General features: G+C 36.3%; 1 protein-coding gene across 3 annotated transcripts in view; it reads right to left on the bottom strand.

Moving 5' to 3' along the window:
- Nucleotides 1–27,314, bottom strand: part of chst15 (carbohydrate sulfotransferase 15) — a 181,323-nt gene that overhangs the window by 65,689 nt on the left and 88,320 nt on the right. For 2 of the 3 annotated variants that reach the window (XM_030122170.1, XM_030122168.1), the window contains one exon: nucleotides 9,148–9,727. In XM_030122170.1, coding sequence (XP_029978030.1) covers nucleotides 9,148–9,588 — 441 coding nt within the window. In that variant the 5' untranslated portion in view covers nucleotides 9,589–9,727. Of the gene's footprint in view, nucleotides 1–9,147; nucleotides 9,728–27,314 lie in introns of those variants that run through there. The other variant, XM_030122171.1, reaches the window with a different exon arrangement.

Here is a 27,314-nt window from a genome sequence, read left to right as displayed (position 1 = left end):
GGGATTCAACTGCATGTTCATGACAAGCCTGTGCAGAAGGAAACAGTCTCAGGAGATGGAAACCTACAGTACAGTAGATCCATGGTCGGAATAATACAAGGCACAATAGATTTTCATCTTGACTGACTAATCGGTTACGGCTGGACTAGGTGAGTGCTGTACTGATATTTTTAGGTGGCAGTGAGTCAGTGTTGACTCATAGATGACATGTTCCAAAGCTGAAAACTCAGCACCTTAACATCATCATTAGTCATAGTCAACCGACATAAAAGGTTTGGTGCAAATTCAGCAGCTCATTTGCATTTTCATTGTAACACTTATTTATGAGTTGTTATTTGCACATTGTTTGGAGATGTGAAGCGTAAGGAACAAATGGAAATTAAAAAAAAAAAAAAATAGTTTGTCAACATAAGATGCAGTGACTTGGCCTATATTTCTTCAATCTGACGGAAATTAATTAAATTAAATTAACCTGCAGAAAAGCTCAGTCAGCTCTTCTCAGTGTTTTATTGGTCACGATCTGGTGTGTAGGCGTGGTCAAAGGTCAGAGGTCAACAAATAAATGCAACCTCTTTAAGGTGACACAGCTCTACAACCATCAAGTACCCCGATGCCCTTTATTTAACTCAATTACAGTCACAAATCGCCGTATGTTTGCTGCATGTGATGGCAAAATACACTTAATCCAACTAGAAAAAATCGATTGGATTTCGTGTTTACATGGTTAGCGGCCACTCTTATTTTCCTATCGAACAAAACACCCCCTCCCTCCACCTGATCTGTTCAGCCTCTTCTAATTTAGTTGGTTACATGAGGCATTTTTCTTCTGATCGGCCTTTATTGATTGATACTGGGGGGACTGGGATCCATGTTAATGCAGCCGCTGTTTTATCTCCAAACATGCTGGATTTAACACGCCTGTTGTACACACACACACGTACACACAGTCTGCCTGGATGTGTCAAGCTGATTCATCTTCACCTATAGAAGTGAAGCCCTCTTGTCGCAGCCTCCTCATATTTCAAGCAGTTTTTTTCGATTACTCAACACCACAAGAGCCGTGTTACTATGATTTGCTCGCCGCCTGCCAGACACGGCTGCTTTAAGGACAATTAATGCCGGATCCATCCACAGACATGGTATTGATTGTCCCGCGGCCACACTCTCCTATTCATTAGCCCGTTCAATAAGAAATTAGTTATGTTGCAAATAGCCTTGGAACAAGCCATTATCATTAGGATTAACAATTAATTGAACTAAGCTTTGAGGTGAGTCGGACACTCCGAGGAAGCCACAGGGCCTATCTTTGTTGGAAGACTGTGGGATGACTTTGAGGTTTAAATCCCTGAAGAGAAAAAAAAAAAAATTAGGTAGAGACATATGCAATTATCTAGTGTGGCATGAAGTGTTATACAAGGTTTTCAGCGCAGTTTTATCTCTTTATAAATTAAATTAGAAAATGCAACCAGTGGGGAATTGCTGCAGCGCACCTGAATACTGATTCGAGTCGGCCTTTTATGAGAGTTTAATTATGCTCCGTGACACATCTGTCATTGTCAGTTAAAAGAAAGATCAATATCAAGCTGGAGCATGTTTGTATTATGATTAGGATAGATAATGTTTAGACGCGTAATCACAGAAGTATACGTTACACAAGAAGTCGATCTGATTTAAAAAAAAAAAAAAAAAGCTGTTACTAAGACCCTTAGGAACAGATTAAATAGTGATAAAGTCAGTGATAGAGGAAGTACTGAAGCTTAGAACTTAAGTAAAAGTACAGACATTGTGCAGATATATACTCTAGTAAAAGTAGAAGTACTCAAGACTGATGCTCCGTATTATAAACAATGGCTTTCAATCATACATGATATACTTGTCATGGAACATCTTGCATATAAACTGAAGTTAAAAGAAAACGTCTGGGGGAAATGGCTGACGTTCAGAGACAAATGTATCTATTAAGGGACCTTAACCCTTTCATGTATAGTGGTCACTACAGTGGACAGTTTTTCTACAGCTGTTGTCTTGTACAGGGTGACACAAAAAAACGGAAACTTTTTAACAATCCAATAAAACCAAGAGTGATGGAAGAAAAATATTTTATTCATAGTAATTGAAACCTTAAAACATGCCATTTAAGAAACAATGATGGAATTTTCATTTTTTTAAAATTACTTCCGGTACAGGGTGGGGAAGCAAAATTTACAATGAACATTTAGTTGTTTTTTCTCAGCAGGCACTACATCAATTGTTTTGAAACCAAACATATATTGATGTCATAGTCATACCTAACACTATTATCCATACCTTTTCAGAAACTTTTGCCCATATGAGTAATCAGGAAAGCAAACGTCAAAGAGTGTGTGATTTGCTGAATGCACTGGTCACACCAAAGGAGATTTCAAAAATAGTTGGAGTGTCCATAAAGACTGTTTATAATGTAAAGAAGAGAATGACTATGAGCAAAACTATTACCAGAAAGTCTGGAAGATACTATTAAGAAGAATGGGAGAAGTTGTCACCCCAATATTTGAGAAACAATTGCACAAAGTTTCAGGAAGCGTGTGAAGGCAGTTATTGAGAAAGAAGGAGGACACATAGAATAAAAACATTTTCTATTATGTACATTTTCTTGTGGCAAATAAATTCTCATGACTTTCAATAAACCAATTGGTCATACACTGTCTTTCAATCCCTGCCTCAAAATATTGTAAATTTTGCTTCCCCACCCTGTAGATGGCGTCCTCCTGTACGAATGCATTCTTGAAATCTGCTGTTGAGATTCCTCATTGACCGCTGCAACATCTCAGCTGGGATACTGTGAATTTCATCCTGAAGTCTCTGTTTAACTCATCCAGAGTTCTTGGTCGAGTCGTGTACACTTTACTCTTGAGATAGCCCCACAAGAAAAAATTCGTAAGACAGACTCGCGTACAACATCAGCGCTCTGTGGAGTACGAGCACTTCTTGGTCTTCCTGTTGGTTTCTTCTTTAGGGCAGATCCAGTCTCTTCAAAGTTATTAATCCAACATTTTATCGCGTGTTTTGATGGAACAGTACCATGACGTCCTAAGTTGTAAAAACGTCGGAACTCCTTCTGTCAAACTATCACTGTCTTTATAAAACATTTCTTATGGCTAACGCACGCTGTTGCCCGTTCCACTGATCCATGGTTACTAAAATGGGGGTGTGTTTACTTGCTCAAGGTCACTGTCTCGCAGTGCTGCCACTTGCTCATGTCTGCCAATACACACTTCAAAAATTCCCATTTTTTTGGGTCACCCTGTATATTCATAGATTTTGTTGTTTTAGTTTCACATCAGCCAACACAGTGGACGTTTATGCACCATCCCATACACTGACATTGATAACATTACTGTAACTTTGCTGTTCTTGGTAAACGTGATCTAACATATTCGAGTGTAAATCAATTCCTTGTTACTGTTATTAAACTGTAATTAACAGCAAGTTTTGTTTTTTTTTTTTGGCATATTATGTCATGAAGTGAGTAATGACTAGTATTAGAGTACACTACACACATAAAAAAGTAAAAAAGCATTGTGCAAGAATCCCAACTGAAAAAATAGCCCCAAAATTTAAAATATCCATAACTTTTTGTTTGTAGTGTATGTTAAAATGTGAGAAAACATCAGATTAGCAGCATTTAATGTTTTTATTTCATAGTTTTCACACAGTATATCAGTAAATACATTTTTCTTTGCTTTAAAAACTAAACACATGGTGTCAAGCTTGGTGGACATTTTTGCAACTCCATGAAAAATAGTTTCATTAAAAAAAAAAAAAATGCCCAAAGTGGAGTAAAGAAAAAAAATCTTGATTAATGTTTTCATAATTCATGTATGAAAGGGTTAAATATTCTGACACTAACACAGACTGTTCTTTTCATCTGTTTGTTTTTCTGTTCTTTTGCTCTTTTCCTGCTCCTCAACCTTAGGGGATTGTATTGTACTGTTAAAAATGAGAAATAAAAATTGTAAAAAAAAAAAAAAAAAAAAAAAAAGTAGAAGTACTAAATCAACAATCTTAAGTAAAAGTACAAAGCACTTCCATTTAAACTGAATTTAACCCTTGTGTGGTGTTCAGATTTTTATTATTCAGCCAGTGTTTGTAGGTGTGGTGGTCCCGCTGCATTTGTGGGTTTTTAATTCAACATAATCAAACAATCTTATGTTAAAATACTCAACAGATGTTTACCTCATCCCAACTACAAGCAACATAAAAAGCATATATGTTTAATATTTACCTTTTTGCCTTTGCTAGATCACATTTATGAATTAAAGTGCTACACCTATTTAGTTTTTTTTTTTTTTAATACAATGTAATATAATCAAGATATGTATGAAGAGGATTAGGGCCACTGGCAAAAAAAAAAAAAAAAGAAAAAAAAAGGTCCAATATATATTTTTTAGTATTATTCTGAGAAAAAAAACGTCTGAATTCTGACTTTTTTCCCAAAATTCTGACTTAAATCTCAGAATAATAATCAAAAAAAACATTAGATCTTAATTAAAAAAAAAAAAAAAAATTCCAGTGGCCCTAATACTATTCCGTAAAATACTAGTGGAAAAAAATTTATTTAAAAAAATTATTCATCATTTTTCTTTTAATAAAAAATGAAAACAGGTCCCACAGACCCAAACACCATACAAGGGTTAAAGTAGGGGTGTGCAATATGACGATATTAGATCGCGAAGGATTAGAACGTATCGATAACACTGGTCAAAAATAAATTTATTGTTTAAGTTTTTTGAGCTGATTTAGGATAATTTTGGTGTGCTGAATCCAAAAATCCCATTAATTTTGCTGAATCAGGTCAACTTTCTGAACTATGCTACATATTGGCTTTTTAACATTTTTGCTTACATTCATGGGCATTTTCACATCATATGATACAAAATTCTTTCATATTTCTTGCAATAAACGAGTTCTGAAGATTTTACTTTTGCCAATTCATGATTAATGGTTTTTTAACCCTTTCATGCACAAATTATGAGCACCTTAATCAAAAAATTTTCCTGAGAGTTTTTATTCCTCTTTAAGCATGAAAAAAAACAATGTGATTGAAAAATGTCTTCTGAAAAATAAATAATAATAAAAAATAAAATAAAATAATAATAATAATAATAATAATAATAAGTTTAAAAAAATCAAAAATACATAAAAAATAATAATGAAAAAAAAAATCTTATGAACCTATTTTTCATGAAGTTGCAAAAATGTCCACTCAGCTGGACACCACATGTTTAATTTTTGACGCACAGAAACATGAATTTAGTGATGAATTGTGCGAAAACTATGGGGGGGGGGGGCTCGTGATTCAGGGGGTTTATGCTCAGGAGAGATCTACATAATGTTACCAATTCATGTCAGAAAAGATATGCAGTGTCTTAAAACTTTAATTAAGATATGTGTAAAGAAAAAAAAAAAAAAAAAAAAAGAAAAGAACAACAAAATCCATGAATATACAAGAGAACAGCTGTAGAATAGCTGTCCACTGTAGTGACCAGTATGCATGAAAGGGTTAATATTACAGGTGAATGAAATGGCTTCGACTAGAAGATCTTGCAAAAATAAGCCTGACGTATTCTGCTACATCTGCGGTGAATACACCATTGTACCTAACAGGAATCAAGTGATCAAATGATTTTTTTTCTCTTAAAACCTATTTTGGGTGAGAACTATATAAAAAAATCAACTGATAAAGTCACAAAAATGTAATCAATTTTGTAAGAAGATCAACTTTTTCCAAATCAAATTAGCAAAAAAACTTGACCTGATTGAGAAAAACAGATGTCATTTTTGGATGTAGTGGTGCAAAATGGTCCTAATTCAGTTGAAAAAACCTAGACAACTTGCAGAAAACATTTTTTTTGTAACCCAGTGTAATCTGACAAAGCAGAGAGATCATGGCATCGTCTATAATATGATGTAGTCAGAGCCGTAGAGTATTCAACAGCTCTGGATGTAGTTATATGCTGACAGATGCATCACATCAGTTCACGTGATGTGGATTTCACAGAGTGGCGTGAGTCATGGCTGACAGCGAAACGGACAAGTTGCTTTCTGAAAAGAACTCCACCTTCATCTCATGAAATTGGTTTGGCTTTTCTCCAAACGACAAAATGCAAACAGTAACTTGCAAAATTTCCACAGATATGGTTGGCACGTCAGGTGGCAACACTACGAACCTGTTCAATCACACGGCAATGTGATATCATGACTCATGTAAATATACACCTGATATGTTTTCTTTCATTCTTGCAAGAAATTTCCTTAGAAGCCCGTTTTTACTGTCTCTTCCAGCACCGAACGTGCATTAAACGTAATGACACTATGGCCGAAAAATTCCTTTTTTATTGTGTCTCATAAATTTGGGTTTATTTGTCCTTTCAACATGATTGACTTCACAGGATTAGTTTGACATCTGCACTTTCCACACAAATTGAAACAGAGATTCACCCAAACGTGCGCTCTGAGATCACTGGAGCTAATAGAGTCACATGATGCAATGGAAACAACACCACAACGCAATCAGTAGAACTATTTTTATATGCGAGATTTTGAGGAAATGGCAGATTAATCTCATGAAATCACGCTGTATGTTACACTAGTTCTTATGGCATTTGGTGTGCTATACGTACACATTTTTATTATTATTATTATTATTATTGTTATTAATATTTTGTTTAATGTTTGTATAATTGTTTTTACAAGTGGTCTAGGTTTTTTCAACTGAATTAGGACCATTTTGCGCCGCTAAATCAAAAAATGACATCTGTTTTTCTCAATCAGTTCAGGTTTTTTTGCTAATTTGATTTTGAAAAATTTCATCTTCTCACAAAATTCATTACATTTTTGTGACTTTATCAGTTGACTTTTTATGTAGTTCTCACCCAAAATAGGTTTTAAGAGAAAAAAAATCATTTTCTAACAGGATTCCTGTTAGGTACAATGGTGTATTCACCGCAGATGTAGCAGAATACATCAGGCTTATTTTTGCAAGATCTTCTAGTCGAAGCCATTTCATTCACCTGTAATATTAAAAAAAACATTAATCATAAATTAGCAAAGGTAAAATCTTCAGAACTCGTTTATTGCAAGAAATATGAAAGAATTTTGTATCATATGATGTGAAAATGCCCATAAATGTAAGCAAAAATGTTAAAAAGCCAATATGTAGCATAGTTCAGAAAGTTGACCTGATTGAGCAAAATTGATGTGATTTTTGGATTCAACACACCAAAATTATCCTAAATCAGCTCCAAAAACTGAAACAATAAATTTGTTGTTGACCAGTGTAGTGGTAATAATAATAATAATAATAATAATAATAATAATAATAATAATAATAATAAATAGAAAAGCATTTGGAGAGCACAGACCTCCACCAAGGCAGATCAGTGCCCCCCCCATACACACACACACACACACACACAATCACCACCAAAATGTAATAACTTGTTCCTTGTGCCAGTATCAACATTTCCTGAAATTTTCATCCAAATCCGTCCATAACTTTGTGCGTTATCTTGCACACGGACAGACAGACAGACAAACCAACGGCAGCAAAAACATAACCTCCTTGGCGGAGGTAATACTACATCGGTTTTATATAGCGCTTTTCTAGGTACTCAAAGACCTAGACGTGTTATTCGATGCCATTTGGTTGTGTCAATTTACGCCAAGATCCCTGGTTTACATATCCGTAACCGCTAATCCTAACCGCATGGTATATGACGCAGCGTAAACACACACGCAGAAAGCTTATAATGTTTACAGATTACACAGCAATTAAAAGCAGTGAGTGTGGCGTTTATATTTCTGCAATTCACGATATCACGTTGGGAAATTGTGTTCACAAAATATAACGAGTAACGGCATAAATTGTAGAAATGTAGTGGAGTAGAAAGTACAGATAATTGCTGCAAAATGTAACAGAGTAAAATTAAAAGTATGCATTATTATTTTTACTTAAGTATTGTACAGATACCTAAAAACTTAAGTACAGTGACAAAATTAACCCTTTCATGCATGAATTATAAGAGCCTTAATTAAGATTTTTTTTTTTTTTTTTTTTTTTTACTAAGTGTTTTTATTCCTCTAGGCATTAAAAAAATAACGCAATTGACATGTTTTTATGAACCTCTTTTTCATTTAGTTGCAAAAATGTCCTTTCAGCTGGACACCATGCATTTAATTTTTGAAGAGAAGAAACGTATTTACTGATATACTTTGAAAACTATGACATAAAAACGTTTTTAATGCAGCTAATCGGATGTTTTCTCACATTTTAACATACTCTAATACTGGTCAATACTCACTCCATGGAGATAATCTGCAAAAAAAAAAAAGAAAGCTATTTGTTTAACCCATAAAAACCCAGCGCTACTTTTGTCATCATTATGTGTAAAAAAAAAAAAAAAAAAAAAAAAAAAATGAAACTGTTAATTACATTTTAATAACAACAACAACAAGCAACTGATTTACACTCAAACATGTTAGTGCAGATCAAATTTATGAAGAACAGCAAAGTTACAGTAATTTTATGAACTGCAGTGTATGGGATGATGCATGAGCGTCCACTGTGTTGGCAGATATGGAACTAAAATAACAAAATCCATGAATAGAACAGCTGTAAAATAGCTGTCCACTGTAGTGACCGCTGTGCATGAAAGGGTTAAAATACTTTGTTACATACAGGGGTTGGACAAAATAATGGAAACACCTTCACCTCAAGATGATAATGCCCCAATCCATACAGCTAGAATTGTTAAAGAATGGCATGAGGAACATTCTAATGAAGTTGAGCATCTCGTATGGCCGGCACAGTCCCCAGACCTCAACATTATTGAGCATTTATGGTCAGTTTTAGACATTCAAGTAAGACGTCGATTTCCACCGCCATCGTCTCTAAAAGAGTTGGAGGGTATTCTAACTGAAGAATGGCTTAAAATTCCTTTGGAAACAATTCACAAGTTGTATGAATCAATACCTCAGAGAATTGAGGCTGTAATTGCCGCAAAAGGCGGACCTACACCATATTAAATTATATTTTGTTGATTTTTTAAGGTGTTTCCATTATTTTGTCCAACCCCTGTATCACTACTGGATAAAGTCTGTACTCACATGTGGTTCACTGTTAACCAGCCCCTTGAGTTCCGGAAGCTGTCGACTGCTGCGAAACTCCACTTTGGATGCGATGGACTTGACCACCAGTTTGATATGTGCATAATCCTTGACCGACGACAGGTTGAAGGCGAAAGGTCCCGGGCTGACCAGTCCACTGAAGTGATAAGGTGAAGGGGTGAGGATGAGGCCTTTCTTATCCCCCGTCAGAATGTAGGAGGCCATGATGAGGAACATGACGGCCAGTCCGAACAGGAAGCTGTAGACCCGGACCTTTCGGAAGCAGCTCAGGGTGCTCCATCGCCTGGGCGCCTCCCGTTTGACCTCCAGGACGGCGAACAGGTTCATGGGCGTGTCGTCCACCTGCAGCAGCAGCGGCCTCTTGCGGTAGTCGTCCACCACGGAGCCCAGCAGGCTGTATTTGTAGTCCATCTGCGTCATAGCGGCAATCCCAGATGTCAGAACTCAGACACGTTGATGCGGAGGCCGAGGAAGCCGACTGGAGGGTTTGAGAGGAGGCAGAGATCTGATAGCCATGATGGGTTGTGACGAACAGCCCAACTCATCCAATGACGTGTCCCTGTTCAGAGCAAAAAGGCAAACGTGAGAAACATGACCAGACGTGACACATCAACGCTTGTGCAATAGTCCCACATCCGAGCTGATGCTGCAACTTTGAAACCACAGAAGTAGTGATGGGACTTTGAAGGGAGCCGTTCAATCAGGAGCCGTTCACTGAAAAGAGCCGTTCAAAAGACTGGCTCTTTTATGTTTTTGGCATTATTTTGAAAGAATGTTTTAACCCTTTCATGCACGATTTATGAGAAACTTAATCAAATTTTTTTCCTGAGTGTTTTTATTCCTCTTTAGGTGTGAAAGAAACGATGCGATTGAAAATCTTCTTCTGAAAAATAAAAAAAAGAACAAAATTTAAAACCTTCATTCATTCATTTTCTGAACCCACTTTATCCTCACTAGGGTCACGGGGGTCGCTTGGAGCCTATCCCAGCTACGTAGGGGCGAAGGCGGGGTACACCCTGGACAAGTCGCCAGTTCATTGCAGGGCTGAACATATAGAGACAAACAATCACTCTCACCTATGGGCAATGTAGATGAACCAATTAACCTATTAGTGCATGTGTTTGGATGGTGGGAGGAAGCTGAAGTACCCGGAGAGAACCCACGCAGACACGGGGAGAACATGCAAACTCCACACAGAAAGGTCCCACCCCCCGTCGACTGGTGTTGGAATCGAACCCAGGACCTTTTTGCTGTGAGGCACGAGTGCTGACCACTGCACCACCGTGTCCCCCAAAATTTAAAACAATTTTAAAAAATTTAAAAAATACATTAAAAAAATAATAATGAAAAAAAAAAAAATCTTATGAACCTATTTTTAATGAAGTTGCATAAATGTCCACTCAGCTGGACACCACATGTTAAATTTTTGACGCACAGAAACATGTATTTACTGATAAATTGTGTGAAAACTAGAGGGAGAGCTTGTGATTCTGGGGGTTTATGCTCAGGATGTTACCAGTTCATGTCATAAAAGATATGTAGTGTCTTAAAACTTTAATAAAGATATGTGTAAAAAAAAACAAAACAAAAAAAACGAAAAGAACAACAAAATCCATGAATATACAAGAGAACAGCTGTAGAATAACTGTCCACTGGAGTGACCACTATGCATGAAAGGGTTAATGACTAAATAGGCTACATGTGACGATTGACATTACATTTTAAAGGTGTTTAATTGGCGCGGAAGTAAATATTATCTTACCGTAAGATGGAATAGTTAGTTAAAACGTGTGGGCTAAATACATGACATGAGAGGTGACATTAGGCAAACGCTGGAATTTGACCAAAAACATCCCGGTACATTATGTGAACTAGTGTGTAGCCTAAAAATGAAGAAGAAAATTTACATTTTCTTATGAAATAACATTTTTCTTTGGCTCATTACTCACTCACTCAAACTTTTCTCCCTCCTTAAAAAAAAAAAAAACGAACGGCTCTTTACAAAGACTCGGTTCCCATCATTCATTTCAAAGAGCCGTTCAAAAGATTTGATTTGTTCATGAACGTCACATCACTACACAGAAGTACACCAAATAACTGAGACTGAAACTTGAATGGGAGTGAATTCAAACCAAATCGACACAAAAGAGACACGTTCACATTGATACATAACATCTGTGTAACTTTAACCCTTTCATGCATAGTGGTCACTCCAGTGGACAGTTCTTCTCCAGCTGTTCTCGTATATTCTTGAGTTTGGTTGTTTTAGTTCCATATCCGCTAACACATTGGACGCTTATGCATCATCCCAAACACTGACATTCATATCATTACTGTAACTTTGCTGTTCTTGACAAACCTGATCTGCAGCGACATGTTTGAGTATAAAACAACTGCTAATAAAAACTTGGAAATATGAGAAAATGTGAGAAAACATCAGATTAGCTGCGTTAAAAATGTTTTTATTTTATAGTTTTCACACAGTATATCCCTTTCTGATATTGCATTCTTTGTTTCAAACATTAAACACATGGTGTCCAGCGGAGTGGACATTTTTGGAACTCCACAGAAAATAATGAAGGTAGATTTGTTGTTTAACCAAAAAAATAAAAAATAAAGTTAAATTAAAAAAAAAAAAAATCAATAAAAAAATTCACTTCAGGAAAAAAAAAAACTACTCACTCAAAGAAAAAACTGTTCAAATGCAATTTTTTGGATCTTAAATATTTTTTTGCATTTGTCTTATTTTGTTACTTTTAATTATATTTCTGATTATTTTAATGAATATTTTACCAGTTAAATCACCCCAAATTTCTTTATTTGACTTTGTTTTCTAGTAGCGGAATGAACCACAGTACATTTACTGTGCTAGAAGTACAAACCAAAAATAAATATTTACAATCGAAAAAAAAAAAAAAAAATTCAATCAAAGAAAAAAAGTGTTCAAATTTCTGGAATTTTTTTTTTTTTTTTTTTGCTTTCAAACACTTTTTTTCTTTGATTGAAAAGGTTTTTTTTATTGCAATTTTTTTTTTAAAAACTGAAAATATTTTTTTTTATGGTTAGTGCAATAAAGAAACAAATCTATCTTCATAAAAAATAGGTTCAATAAAAAAAATTCAGTTGCATTGTTTCTTCATGCCTAAAGAGGAATAAAAACACTCAGGAAAAAATCTCAACTAAGGTTCTCATAATTCATGCATGAAAGGGTTTTTTTGTTTTTTCATCACAGCGATCAAAACTGATGCATACACCAAATAACTGAGATTGAAACTTAAATGGGAATACATTCAAGTCAAATCACAAAAGAGACACGTTAACATTCATACATAGCATCTCTGCAACTTTAAATGCTTTTTTTTTCATCACAGTGATCAAAACTGATGCAGGTTTGAAAGATTATAATAATAAATATATCACTAAGAGAAATAAAACCTTGGGTAGATTCAAAGCCAAAGCAAGAATGTCTTAAATGTACTAACACTGATGATAATTAATCAGTGTTCTCCATGTTCTAATATGAAAAGGGAGTTGGCAATGTTGAATGTTTTTCACTTTGGAGAAAAACTCTTACATTCAGTTACTGAGTCAAGGCTCCAGGGGTCACATTAAAGTTGAGGGTTAGTTATTAAATCACAAACAGAGAAAAATGAAGAAAATGTGACTTTTTCAACAAAATATAACATTAACTGAACATAAACCCAGTGTGTCCATCCACTGTCACTGATCCAACTCCATGGGTTTTACTGGTGAATCAATGTTGTAGAAGAGGACGGTGTTTCCACGGTAACTGTGGCGGCTCTGAACGTCCAAATGAGTCATATCTGATGACCATGAAAAGACAATCAATTATTTTTAATTATTTTAACCCATAAAGACCCAGTGATACTTTGTATGAATTTTTCTGTAGATTTAACCTTTTATTAAGCAATTTTCACCATTTTTTTTATAATATCCTCTGTATTTTGTATTTTTTCAGTGTAAATCATATATTTTCCTATATTTAATTTACTGATCATGTAGCTGTTCATAAAAGCTCAGATTAAATTCAATAGTTATTAAATATGAAACAAACAAAACTGAAGAAAAAGGGACTTTTTCGGCAAAGATATCAATAACCGAACATAAAAACAAGCATCTACATCCACTGTCATTGATCCAACTCCATGGGTTTTCCTGGTGAATCAACGTTCTAGAAGATGACGGTGTTTCCGCGGTAACACAGAGCCTCTGAACGTCCAAATGGATCATATTTAATGACCATGAAAAGACAATTATTTTTAATCATTTTGACCCATAAAGACAGTGATATTTTTGTGTGAATTTTTCTGTAGATCTAACCTTTTATTAAGCAATTATCACCATTTTTTTTAATAATATCCTCTATATTTTGCATTTTGTCAGTGTAAATCATATATTTTCCTATATTTATTTCACTGCTCATGTAGCTGTTCATAAAAGCTCAGATGAAATTCAACGGTTATTAAATAAGAAACGGACAAAACTGAAGAAAAAGGGACTTTACCAATAACCGAACATAAAAACAAGCATCTACATCCACTGTCATTGATCCAACTCCATGGGTTTTCCTGGTGAATCAACATTCTAGATGATGACGGTGTTTCCGTGGTAACTACCGAGCCTCTGAACGTCCAAATGAGTCATATCTGATGACCATGAAAAGATGACAAACTACATTTTACACCAATTATTTACATGTATTAATAGAATTAGTGGATAAACGGGTATTAAACAGTTCAGATCAGTAGATGGTTTTGGTCGGTGATGGATGTTTGGGTCTTTATGGGTTAAATCCAAATTCCGAGAACTGCAATTATCATTTCATTTCCAGAGGTTATTAGCGTTATGAAACTCTTCCTGTGGTCCAATGGAACCTAAATGGTCACTTCCTGCTTCCTGCTCCGACTTTTGCTCTGATTTCTTCATTTTGTTTTGTTCAGGAACAGAGCTGCGGCTACACCCTGACACTGTTGCAATTTCGTTTTGAGTTTCTCTGCATTTGATCTTTTTTGTCATATCATCATATTTCTCGGTTTCAGGACCTGACGAAGAGTTCGTTTGTGAAAGCAATGAAATGATTATATAGGTGCAGCAGCTATGGAGGATTCCGCTTAAACCTCTGTGCTACTTTTAGGAGCATAACCTCGGGCAGAACACATGAAAAATAAAGAGAGGGTGGAGGAAAAGACATTTGTCGGCACTGAATATTGATGATTTAGAGGAAACAGCGGTGGAAATAATAAATCACCAGTTTGCGCAAATCAAAGGGCACAAATTCTGGGAAATCTATAGTTGTTCTCAATTTGAGAGATGTCTGACAAACAATCGGGTTACTCAGGGTTAAAGTCATTTCACAGACTTCCGCTTATGCTTCCTGTGTAATCAGACAGCGCAGCAACACCACCCCTAACCTCCCCGTCCATCCTCACAGCGCCGAGCAACAGAGTTACAATATGGAGGGAGTGATAAGGACGGGGGACGCATTCAGCCTGGAAACGACGAGGCTGCGTGTCAGACTCTCCTGGGGAGAGACACGAATATAAGAGATATCCGGTCTGCAGCGGAGAAGGGATTAGACTATCAGAAAATGGTATTCCTCACTGTGAAGTCACATGGATCAACAGTCACCCACAGATAAAAGGAGGGCCCACTGTCTAAAGGGCCCAAGACTTGGGGATCCTGAACGATAATGTTCCAGCAGCATTTACATCTAGTTTTATCCTCCAGGTTGTCTTTGTCTCTGGAGCTGAGCCAGCATCATGGCAGCCAATACAATAGTGCATGCACTGAGGAAAATGCACCAGCGCTGAGCATTTAAGACGAAAAGAGTAGATATGGAGTCATTACTGCTTTAAACAGGGTCACTGCAGGGGTCTTAAAAAGTCTTAAAAGTCTTGAATTTGCAAAAGTGCATTTCATATCTTTAAGAAAGTCTTGAACCCTTTCATGCATTAATTATGAGAACCTTAGTTAAGATTTTTTTTCTTGAGTGTTTTTATTCCTCCATAGGCATGGAAAAAAAAACCCAATAAGATGAAGTTGTTGTTTTTTTTTTCATGGAGTTACAAAAATGTCCAAGCATTTAATTTTTGAAGTAAAGAAATGTGTTTAAAACCCAATATCAGAAATTGATATTAAAACAATGAAATAAAATCTGATGTTTTCTCACATTTTAACATATTCTAAGGCTAATTATTACTCTTTTCATGGAGATAATATACAAAAAAAAAAAAATTTCTAACAAATAATTGATTACACTGAAACATGTTACTGCAGATCAGGTTTATCAAGAACAGCAAAGTTACAGTAATGGTATGAATTACAGTGTATGGGATGATGCATAAGTGTCCACTGTGTTGGCTGATATGGAATTAAAACAACAAAACCCATGAATATACAATAGAACAGCTGGAGAATAACCGTCCACTGTAGTGACCACTATGCATGAAAGGGTTAAAGCTGCGCATGACTTTCTGCACCAATTTTCATCAAATCTGTAAAACCTGAGTCATAGCCTAAGTGTTGCAAATCCATAAGTCAGTGGTTCCCAACCTTTTTTGGTTCGTGACCCCATTTTAACATCACAAATTTCTGGCGACCTCAGACATTCAAAATGAAGACACTTTACTCTTGAAGATGTCTTAGCAGGGCCAGACGGGTGGAGAAATCTTTCCATTCTCTGTTTGGTCCGGTTTCAACTGTGTCCGGGCAGGTTGAAGCATAGTAACACATAAGGTTGCATGATCAGGTCAATCAAGATATGCCCTCTCAGACGTTATATCCTGCATTTTATTTGAACTGGATTTTTATTAGGAAAAATGTGTGGTGTTTTAATTATGAAATATATATTGAATCATTAAAAATATTTTTCATTAGTAACTTATTTACATTTTTTTTATTACTATATTACTGGACTAGAATTACTAGAAATTTCAGGTGACCCCAATATGATTTCCAGGCGACCCCACGTGGGGTCCCGACCAGAGGTTGCGCAAGACATTTTTATTGTCTGTCAAAATTCCGTTATAACACATTATTATCCGTCATTTCAAATTTTTATTTTTTAATGATAATGAGACATATTTAGTAGTATTTAATGTTCAAAACTATCTCAATGATGCAGCAGCTGTAGTTGCTGCTGGCTGATAAACCAACGTGATATCACGACTCGCATAATTACATACGCCACTTTTAATTGGTGTGTTATCTGTAGACATTATGAGCTTTCCTTGTGTATGTTCAGGCAGTGTCAAATACCATGCATGAGGGTTAGGGTTCAGGTTACGTGAACCACAGATCTGGGCACAAATTGACATGCCATCAAATAACACATGAAAGGTAGAAAATGCGTACATATAACACATCAAATGCCATCAGACCTGGCATATAACTTGCTTGTCTGTCATCCTTCACCGCATCACTCCCTGTTTTTTCACTGCGTTTATCAACATTTACTGGGTTTTCTAAAATAACTAAGGAGACTCGGCTGTCTGCACATTTTGTGCAAGCAAAGTAGCGTCTATTTTTGGCTAAAGTCGGCTAAACAACGACACAAGACTTGACACTGACTGATTAATATGCACATTCGCTATCAACTGGACAGGGGGTCTACTACAGGTGGACTAACGGTGAGTCATTTGACTGAAGTACCGCTGTTATATTTAGCGTAGAGGTGATTACAGTGGTGCTGTTGGGTTCTATACAGGTAGGATGCTGTTATGGACTGTTTGATGCCTTATTAAGAGACAGACCAGCAATTCTGTGAGCAGGTTTGGTAGATTACCCTCAGTATTTTAATCTGTCAAAATGATGGACGGCCTTCAGAATTTTCCGTCATGTAAAAAAAACATCTGTCAATAACGGAATATTTGCGGTTAACGCGACCTCTGGTCCAGACCCCAGGGTTGAAAAACACTGCCATAAGTCTCACCGTGATTACACACCTGAATCCTTGTCTGGGTCTGCTCGAGGTTTCTATCTGTTAAAGGGAAGTTTTTCCTCACCACTGTCACCAGTCACAAGTGTTTGCTCCTGGAGGATTCTGTTGGGTTTCTGTAAATGGACTCTATGCACAGCTCCACTACTTCCTGAACTTCAGGTGGCTCCCTTATTTCCTGTCTTTCATTATTGGACACACTGATTACCCCAGGTGTGCCTGCTGCTCCTTGTTGTGACTACTCATTAATTAGGCACACCTGGATTAATTAGTGTATCCAATAATGAAAGACAGGAAATAAAGGACCCAAATGGGGTTCAGGAAGTAGTAGGGCTGTGCATGGAGTCCATTGGCGTAGAGCAGGGGTGTCAAACTCATTTTTGTTCAGGGGCCACATTAATCTGAAGTGGGCCGGACCAGTAAAATAATAACATAATATATAAATCTCAACTCCAAACTTTCTTCTATGTTTTAGAGCAAAAAAAGTAAAATTATGTGATGAAAAAGTTTCTATCTACCAACTATCCTTTAAAACAATGTGAATATCATGAACAAACTGAAATTTCTTAAGAAAACTAAGCGCAATTTTAACAATATTATGTCTCAATTTATCATTTAAACGTGTAAATTACAACTTACAGATCACAGTGGACCTACAAATACACAAAACATTTAATAACGGGGAATACTGTTAAAATTACACTTCAGACATTTCAAAATGTTTATATTTGTTCAGGTTATTCGTGTTTTTGTGAAATGTTAGTTTGTTTTAGTGTAAATACAGTAAAATGACATGAAATTTTTTATATTTACAAAGAGAAAAATTTGGAGTTGTGAGTATTTACAGATTATTATGATAGTATTTTACTGATCCAACCCACTTGAGATTAAATTGGTCTGTATGTGGAACCTAAACTGAAATGATTAATATCTTCAATGTAGTTTTTGCATTTCACAAATTCATCCCGAGGGCCAGACTGGACCCTTTGGCAGGCCGGATTTGGCCCCCGGGCCACATGTTTGACATCTGTGGCTTAGAGTCTGGTTTCCATCAACTTGATATGTAAAGCGTCATGAGATAACTTTTGTTATGATTTGGCGCTATATAAATAAAATTTGATTGAATTTGATTGATTGATGGAATCTTTTCCCTCACAATGAACAATTTCGAAGTGTACTCCACCATAAACAATCCATTTGTTTACAAACAGAGCTGGTAGGTCACTCGGGCACTTTTGGAAACTTGGTCTGATGTGCATTGTGCGAAGCAGAACTCCACACAGCCACATTATGGCCGCAGCAGCAACAAACACGGAAACGGCTTTATTGCCTTTTGGTACTGCAACTGTGTGGAACTCTGCTTCCCTCACTGCACGTCGCGACAAATTTCCGAAAATGCCCAAGTGACCTACCAGCTCTGTAAACAAATGGATGGTTTATGTTGGAGTACACTTTGAAATTGTTCACCACGAGGGAAGAGATTCAGGTGTTTAATCACAGAAAGACTTATGGATTTGTGATACTTAGGCTATGATTCAGGTTTTACAGATTTGATGAAAATTTGGTGATTAAAGTCATATGCATCTTTAAAATGTTTTAAATTTGATATGGTAGGACTTTCATCTTTTGATTGCAGTTATTTATTCATTTAATTAATTAATTAGTTAATTAATGCAATCTTTATTTAACCAGATCTCAAGATTACAAGATTACAAGGGCAATCTGGCCAAGAGGTCATTAGCATACGTCATAATAATAAATACAAGTTAAATCACACATTTCAAACAATAAATTATATTAAGCAGTAGTTTAGAGGATTGTAAATGGTTAGTTTTTTTTTTTTTTTTTTTTTTAAAGTGCAGTTGTTGGTCGTCATAGTGACAATTTAAAAATGCAGACACTGTCCAATGATGTCTTGTCTGTTGGATAAAGTATTTAAGTAGTAGTTTAGTTAAGTGAGATCTGACTAATTTTAATTTGTGTACTTTTAGTGATGCTTCTAGTTCTATGAGTAAAAGCAACAAAACAACAAAATGTGAGTTTCATTTTGCTTTTTACTGCAAATAAATCAAAAATATCATCAAAGACCTGAGGTTGTTTTTATTCTTTTCCCATTCCGGCTACTTTTATCACTATAAATCCACCTAAATCTAGACTTACACAGGGTCATTTTGCACTTATGACAGAAAATCAATGAACTATGCTGCCTCAGTAGGATGAAAGAATCTATGATTTATAAAAGCGCTGTTTATTATGATCCAATGTTGTGCAAATCCACTTAATTAAACCATGAAAGATGCAGTATGTAACACATGTGAGGAAATTTGCATACATTAATATCTAATTTATATTCTGTGGAAAGCACCAACCCTGAAGGAGATGCTAAGAAGTGTGTCCTTACAAACACAAAAAAAGGTGGAACGTCTTCAACAAAGTATTGAAAATATGAGAGAGAGAGAGGTCTCCCTGGTCTGAAAAATCCTGTTCAAGGTTTACCAAAAGCAATAAAGCTGCGTTTGTGCTTTCAGCAGAAATGTTAGTTGTTCTGGTTCGTTACTGCGATTAAACATTACACGATGAAGGGAGAGACATTTTCATTCACGAACCAGCCTCGGATATGGTTTACAACAAAGCTATATGTTTTAGTTTGTATTGCATAATTTCATTTTTGTTTTTTGTTTTTTTTGTCATTTTTACATCGGTTTTCTTTTTTTTTTTTTTTTTTACCCATATCTTTATTAAGGTTTTAACACATTACATATATAGTTTCTGATATGAATTGATAATATTGTGAGCACAAATCCACAAATCCCCACCCCCCCACCTCACAAGAGCATCTCTGAATTTTGAAACAGCAGTCAAAGTAAACAACAAAATAATAATTGACAGACAATATAAGTAATAGAGACTTGACTATTTCTCAACATCCATTTTTCTATATCCGATACATAATCAAACATCATTTAAAAAACAAAAAAAAATTACATCAGTTATTCACATTTTTTTTCCACGTTTTGTTTTTTTTTAATTTGAAGTTGTTTTTTAGTCTCAGGTTTCATTAAATGTGTAGCAGGAAGAAATCAGGGTAAAAAAAAAAGATGATATAGCATCTTTTCTGCTGTTAAAAGTAACAACAAAACACTACACGTAGAGGAGGTGGCATCTTACATCCATGACAAGTGCGGCAGAGATGAGTTTAATGGATTCTTGTAAAAAATATATGATCTTTTTTTTTTAACCCCTTCACCCTCAAGACCAGTATCTTCTATTCATTTTCTACATCTGAAAACAGAGCCAACAGAAGGTGGAAAAATCAAGTTTCTCCTCAGACCATTTCATTTACAAAGCGTCTTTGAGTGTCCAAAAAAGCGCTATGTAAGTGTGATGTATTATTATTATTATTATTATTATTTATTTCAATGAACTGAACGGGTAATATAGAACATTTTAGGTAGTGACACCAGAAGCTTTAGTGTAAGAAACCTGGTGAGATGTTGAGAAATATGAGTGACGCCTGTGTGTACTGCCCCCTAGAGGACAGAGTTATTTCAGTTTGAGTTCATGCGTTTTGTCTACTCAGTCACCATAGTTTTCATATTGCTCGAGACATGTTATCAGTTCAGTTACCGTTAAAGCCCTTTTACTTATTTGGCCCTAAACAAATATCTGTAAGTATTGTCATGTAATAATATGTTTATTCACCTTACATATGGAAGATGCTAACAGCGTTAGCATGTATATGGGACTTTTAGTGTATTTTAGCATTGTTCTAATCGCTATCATTAACAAACATTTTTATCTCCGCCAGAAGGTATTGTGATCGCTTTGTTTTGTGTGTTTGTGTGCATGTGTGTGTGTGTTTGCGTTTTTGTTTGTTAGCAAGATTACTCAAAAATTTATGGATGGATTTTCATGAAATTTTCAGGAAATGTTGATACTGGCACAAGGAAGAAATTATTAAATTTTGGTGGCGATCGGGGGTGGGGAGGGGGCCCACTGATCTGCCTTGGCGGAGATCTGCGCTCTCCAAGTGCTTTTCTTGTTTTTGTTTGTTTTTTGGAACTGTAGCTAACTTTAAGTTAATCTTGTGTATATTCAACATATTACAAAGCAATGATACATTGGCCCAATCCCAATTCACCCCTACCCCATCCATTTTACGTGTTCATGTGAAGGGGTAGGGGTGTCCCAGGTTCTTAATGAGTCAGAGGGGGAGGGCTGTTCGGCCCTTGAAACTGAGATTTTTCAGGACCACACAACAAACAGAGGAGTATAAGAAATCTTCCATAATTCTGTTTGAATCATCGACAAGATGGAGGTAAACACAGCAAAAAATGTACGTATTTTCTTCGTAAACAACTTAATCATTTGATCAACCGTTTAATGCCGTTTCAATGTGTTATAGATCGTATTTCTGTGGTTCATAGTTGATAACAGCAAAAAGATGCCCAAAGTCTATGCAACAGAGATGGTTACAGCTACTGATGACATGGGGAAATCTTTTGGAAACAAAGTTGTCGCATCTGTTTATAGCGGCATTGATGACTGCTAATGATGTAATAGGTCACGAAGGGTTGTCCCGTTTCATAGGGGAATGTTTCAACCCCTACACTTTGCAACTCTGTTTCAAGGGGTAGTGCCAAGTGCAAGGGCCAATGGATAGGGGTAAGGGGGAAGGCCAAGGGGTGAATTGGGATCAGGCTATTGCATTTTGTAGCTTTACACATAATTTTCGTAAAAAATGAGACATGATTATAACATGCATTTTGTTTTTGTATGTACAGTTTTACAGTCAACACTGTAAATATCCTTCCTGGGTGTTTATTGGAGCACTGTTAGCTAGCTATCTGTAAAGCTAGTTGTCCAACATTAGTGAAGACGGAATACTGCGGTCATGTTTCACCGACTCTAGTCACAGCCACGAGAATCCTATATGTTGCACCAGCATCCAACTCCCGCTCACGTACATCATAAGATAAGGGCTGTATGGAAGTGAGTCATCGCTCCTCCTCACAGATGCTGATATTGTCTGCCCCCCGACCCACCCCCACCGCCCACCACCCATCGCCCACCCCCTTTTCCAAGCCTGTATTCCTGCAGCTTGAGGCAGAGCAGATAAGAAGAAGATGACGGCTAGAGAGAGCCTGCCTTCCCGCGAAAAGCAATGTCATTTACCCCCAACTGGGCCCTCAGTGTCCCCCCACAGCAACAAAACCCCACTCACTCCTGGAGAACGGCGGCAAATAACGAGCCCAGCTCTGAGGAGACTGATTTCCATCCCTTGGAACGCTTATTCAGAAGAAAGAACCAAAGAATAAAGGGTTCACCGAAGTCAGATATAAATATGTTTTCACTTTGAGCCAGGAAATGAACCTATTGAACGGTGTGGAAGTATTTTTATAACTCTGGAAAAGTTGTATGAATAAAAAAAAAAAGAAAGAGAGAAAAAAAAAAGGCAGAACTGGAAAGACAAGGTGATGGATTTTAATGATGGCTAGTTCAATTAAAGTCTTCCCACACATCACAGATGGTGAATCAGAACCAGTTTTATAAAAAGTTCACTGGAACAGGCAGACTCCATTTGATTCCTGTTATATTTAAAGGTTGTGAGATATAATTTTAACCCATAAGGACTCAGTGTGACTTCTGTGGCAGTTCCCAAATGAATTTTTCTCTCTATTTAACCTTTCCTAAGTGATTTATCACCATTTATTATAATATTATCTTCGGAAATTGGCATTTTTTTCCAGTGAAGATCTATTCTAATTGACAAATTAAAATCTATTTTCCTGTTTAATGGACTGATCATGTAGATGTTGATAAAAGCTCAGAGTAAAATCAAAGGTTATTATATCAAAACAGAGAAAACTAAAGAAAAAGTGACTTTTTCAGTAAAATCTACCATTAACTGAACATAAACCAAGTGTGTCCATCCACTGTCAATGATTCAGCTCCATGGGTTCTACTGTTGTAGAAGATGATGGTGTTTCGACGGTAACTCCGGAGCCTCTGAACGTCCAAACAGGTCATATCTGATGACCATGAAAAGATGATAAACTGTATTTTACACCAATTATTTACATGTATTGATAGGATTAGTGGATCAAGAGTTTAGGTCAGTAGATGCTTTTGGTCGACAGTGGATGTTTGGGTCTTTATGGGTAAAGGGTGGCACGGTGGTGCAGTGGATAGCACTGTCACCTCACAGCAAGAAGGTCCTGATTTCAGTTCCACAGTCACTGTAGTTACATGAACTTGTATGATTTTTAAGAAACCTGGTCATTGTAGTAACATGAACTTATATGACTTTAAAGCAACTTGGTCATTGTATGAATTTAAAGTAACTTGGTCATTGTAGTTACATGAAATTGTATCTATTTAAAGTAACTTGGCCATTCTAGTTACAAGTACTTGTATGAATTTAAAGTAATTAGATCACAGTAATTACATGAACCTAATTGCATTTAAAGAAACGTGATAATTGTACAAGTATGATTTTGCTTTAATTTAAAGTAACTTGATCACTATTTTAATTAATCTGCATGAATTCAGGATAATTTGATCATTGTATTCGTATGTATTCGCATGAACTCAAAGTAACTGGATCACTGCATTTATATAAACTAAAGAAATTTGATTAGTGAACTTATATGATTTATTGTACATTTAAAGACACTTAAATCGGTTTGAGAGTGTCTGACGGTATGAGATGTCATGCATCGCCTGTCACATGATATTGTAATCAAGTGCTCTATATAAACAGCTGTGTGACATTATCTGTCCAAAGTCTGATGAAGGGCGTCAACCCAAAACGTCACTTGTGGTGAATACATTTTTGGGAGCTCACAGATTGTGCGGACCTTATTTCATTTTTTTTTTATTTCAACTCCAGCACCAGGAACCTTTTTGTGTGCAGTTTGCATGTTCTCCCTGTATTTGCGTAGGTTCTCCAGCTTCCTTCCACCATCCAAAGACATGCACTTGTAAGTTAATTGGTTCATCTAAATTGCCCCTAGGTGTGAATGTGTGAGTGACTGGTTCATCTCTATATGTCCAGGTCGTTATTGAAAATGAGAATCAGTTCTCAAGTAACATACCTGGTTAAATCAACTAAAATTTACTTAGGGGGTCAAATGAGTGGCTATTTTTGTCAAAAAAAAAAAAAAAAAAAAAGTTGGAAGAAATGCATAGAATTGTGTTGAAATAATGCTAATATATTTATGCACAGACTACTGATTTTATTTGACAGTGGAAGCTCTATTTTCAGAAATATTGGATTTTGAATAGCACGTGTATGTGAAAACTTTTGCTGGTGGATGGACGTGACATTACCCATGATGCTCTGGTCAGTACCAGTGCTTTATTAGGAATAAACTTATATACTTACAGTTGCTAATTCTCCTCTTATTCATAAATGTTAGTATTGTGGATCTAAAACAATAACAGCTGACACAAAAACACAAAATGTGGCAGTGGACGGATGTGACATGGTTGTTACAGATCCCATCATACTGATGCTCGGCAGCCATGTCACCGTTTCCACAAATGACCCCTGTGCAAAAACTAGGATCAGAATTATTTATTGTACAGTTTATCATCATACTAAAGAGAAAATAACAATATAGAATTGTTATTTCTTTATCAAAATGCTTATTATTAGAAAACTGTTGATTTCAAAAGTGACGTGTGACATTCTTCATGTATGTATTGGTGTAACATAAGCAGGATGTATCAGCACCATACTCCATATTGAACCTGTAAAAATAAAACATGTGATATGTAGGATAGAATCTGGGAAGAAAAATTGGGGAATCTAAAAGAATAGAATATTTGTTTTTCAGGTAAATTCAGTTCAAATATAACTTGGCCATTTGTGACATGAAAATATCGCATTAATTGTGATGAAACTGGACATTTTTGACCTGAAAACATAGTTCATATGACCATCAACATGTTGCAACAGAACTGAAATCCTGTACATTTGCAGAACTTGCATTTACCAACACAAAGTTCCTTTGGGGATTCACTTCTATTGATTTCTTATGCACAAAGACAGAAATAAGACCTCTAAGCAAATTTTAGCCAAAATAAAGGTCAAATAAATGAATAAAAGCTGTTCTCAGATTTGCCAGAAGAATAAAAGCTCTGTTTCTGCTTTAAACAGGAATATCGTTTAAATACAGGTTAGTTGTGCTGGTTCATTACAACGATTAAACTCTACAGGATGAAATCAAAGCGCTGGAAGGAGGATGACATTTTGAGGATTGTGCTTTAGTAACAAGCCCGGAGCGTGCCATCGATGAGCGCATGCACTCATCTGTAGTCGCGGTGCTATTAGGGCTTATTGACTGCCTGTGTCCTTCATCAAGGCAGAAGTCAATGGGCTGCATGTGCTCAAGGCCATTTAAGATAGAGGGAAGGAAGAAGGGCGTAAGAGGGTTCCAAATAGAGAGAGACTCTGAGGGAAACGGGAATGGAAGGACAGAGGTCAGGCAGCCAACTGTAGCGACGGACAAATGGCAGTTTGACAGATCTGCTGTCTTCACAAAGGAAGATAAGTAGCAGCAGTCAATCAAACATGATGAAATGGCTTAATTTGAATAGAAATATGGCCCAAGGGCAGTGGATAATGAGGACAAGAGTTTGCGTCATCTACCTTTTCAGCTGACAAACCTTCAAATTCACAAGTATGACATGGGAATTTAAATGTATCCTTCACTGAAGATGGATGTTTATCACCTCCAGCGTGAGTCGGACCATCTGCCCACTGCAGGAAGGATATGATGTACGTAGTTTTAATGAAATAATACTCTTATATTTGATACAAAATCACACACTTCAGTTAGTTGTCTCTGGCCCGTTACGTTTAAACCTCACATGTATATTGAGCCTATTTTAAATCTCAGTTTCTCTCAGCGTTCTGGACTCGTCTTGCTTTAATTGATCTTTTTTCTGTCGTCATAAACTCAGGGTAAACGGGTGTTCACGAACAAATTCTGTTGCAACTAAACGCCATATGTGCAATATTAAACAATGGCAAAAAAAGCACCTTTTCCGTGGGTGAAAATATGTATTAATTGTTTTTAAAAAGTCTATATTAGGGCTGCATGATATTGGAAAAAACTGACATTGCAATTTTTTTTTAACCCTGCGATACATATCGCGATATGAAAAAATACTCAGGAAGATATAATAGCTGTAAGGTACCGACGTAAGTGGTCAAACTAATTAATTGTGTTACATTTTGTTGTGGCAAGACACTATCAACACAGAGCACATGTTTTAATATCATCCTTCTTGTAGCCGAAATGATTCCAGATAACTGACAGTGTTTTTCTTTTTGGCACCAAGACTTCGTTTTCGGTGATTTTCTCTTGTTTGTTGTTCAATGTTGTTACCAGCGACTCACTGCAAACTGATTAAGAACAATTGTGATTGTGCACATTGTGTGTCTGGTACCCTTGAAATTAGATGACAACACGTTGAGTTCATTTACCTCCTACATTGCAGAACCTGCGATGTGACTATTGCGCACACGTACATCGCGATGACGATGCTCAAATGATATATTGCGCAGCTCTAATCTATATCAAACTAGAAGCACTCGGAGAGCGCAGACCTCCACCAAGGCTGATCAGTGGCCCCCCCCATGGGCCCCCCCACCCCCAATCACCACCAAAATTTAATCATTTCTTCCTTATCCCATTTCCAACAAACCCTGAAAATTTCATCCAAATCTGTCCATAACTTTTTGAGTTATGTTGCACACTAACGGACAGACAAACAAACAAACAAACCCTGGCAAAAACATAACCTCCTTGGCGGAGGTAATAAAGCACAACAAGGCAGTGACTCAACGATCATATTCATAATGAACAAAAAACTGTGCATTAAGAGGAAGATGTCATTATGGTGTCTCGCACAACGAATGTGTCTACGTATGCACCATGGATCTTATTTCATTATCTTCAGTTTCTGCAATTGTCACTAACTGACAGTGCTCACACATACAGGAAATAGTGTCAGTCTGTTGTAATGTCATGGGGCCCAAATACTGGGCCCCATGAATTTGTCATGTTTGCCGCCCCCCCCCCCCCCCCCCATCAGCACCCCAGGTGATAATTATGATAACAATAACTACAAAGAGAACTGAGTAAAATTGAGCAAAAAAACAGAAAGAAAAAATGAG

The sequence above is a fragment of the Sphaeramia orbicularis genome, chromosome 19 (genome assembly GCF_902148855.1).
Source record: "Sphaeramia orbicularis chromosome 19, fSphaOr1.1, whole genome shotgun sequence".
NCBI classification, from domain to species: Eukaryota; Metazoa; Chordata; class Actinopteri; order Kurtiformes; family Apogonidae; genus Sphaeramia; species Sphaeramia orbicularis.
Note: the sequence above shows the minus strand (reverse complement) of the source record. Positions and strands in the feature narration are given on the sequence as shown.